Below are 385 nucleotides of genomic sequence, written 5' to 3' on the forward strand. Positions count from 1 at the left end.
CGGCGGTACATCGGCAGGGACTGGCGGGGGGTCCCCAGCCGGCTGGACGCGGCCATGGCCGGCAGGATCTACGTGGCCTCCCAGCAGCCCCGCAGGAGGAAGTCTCGTCGCCAGCGCAAGAGGTACAAGAGCCACCGGTCGCTGAATTTTGGTTTCTGGAGCTGGCTGCAAAACGACTCTGACTCTGCGGGTGTTGAAAGCGACTGGCTGTCGGGCTCCCAGTGTGAGACCCTCCAGAGCGTCTACTTCTTTGTTGGAGGTGAGTCTGGGGCAGCAGGATCTAGGAGAGATGTAGGATCAGGGCTGCTGGGGCAGGGGGAGGTCTCCCCTCACTCTGTGACATCCCTGAGCTCCGGGATGCAGTGGGAAGGTGCCTAGGGCTGGC

At 63.6% G+C, this 385-nt stretch overlaps 1 protein-coding gene across 1 annotated transcript in view; it reads left to right on the plus strand.

Annotated features, from left to right (window-relative positions):
* The window catches only part of VTN (vitronectin), a 3,348-nt gene that overhangs the window by 2,816 nt on the left and 147 nt on the right, over positions 1–385 (plus strand). Inside the window, exon 7 of the mRNA XM_010178094.1 lies at positions 1–295. Within this exon, the coding sequence (XP_010176396.1) occupies positions 1–295 (295 nt within the window). The remainder of the gene's footprint in view (positions 296–385) is intronic.

The sequence above is a fragment of the Antrostomus carolinensis genome, unplaced genomic scaffold, assembly GCF_000700745.2.
Source record: "Antrostomus carolinensis isolate BGI_N321 unplaced genomic scaffold, ASM70074v2 scaffold35060, whole genome shotgun sequence".
Taxonomy (NCBI): domain Eukaryota; kingdom Metazoa; phylum Chordata; class Aves; order Caprimulgiformes; family Caprimulgidae; genus Antrostomus; species Antrostomus carolinensis.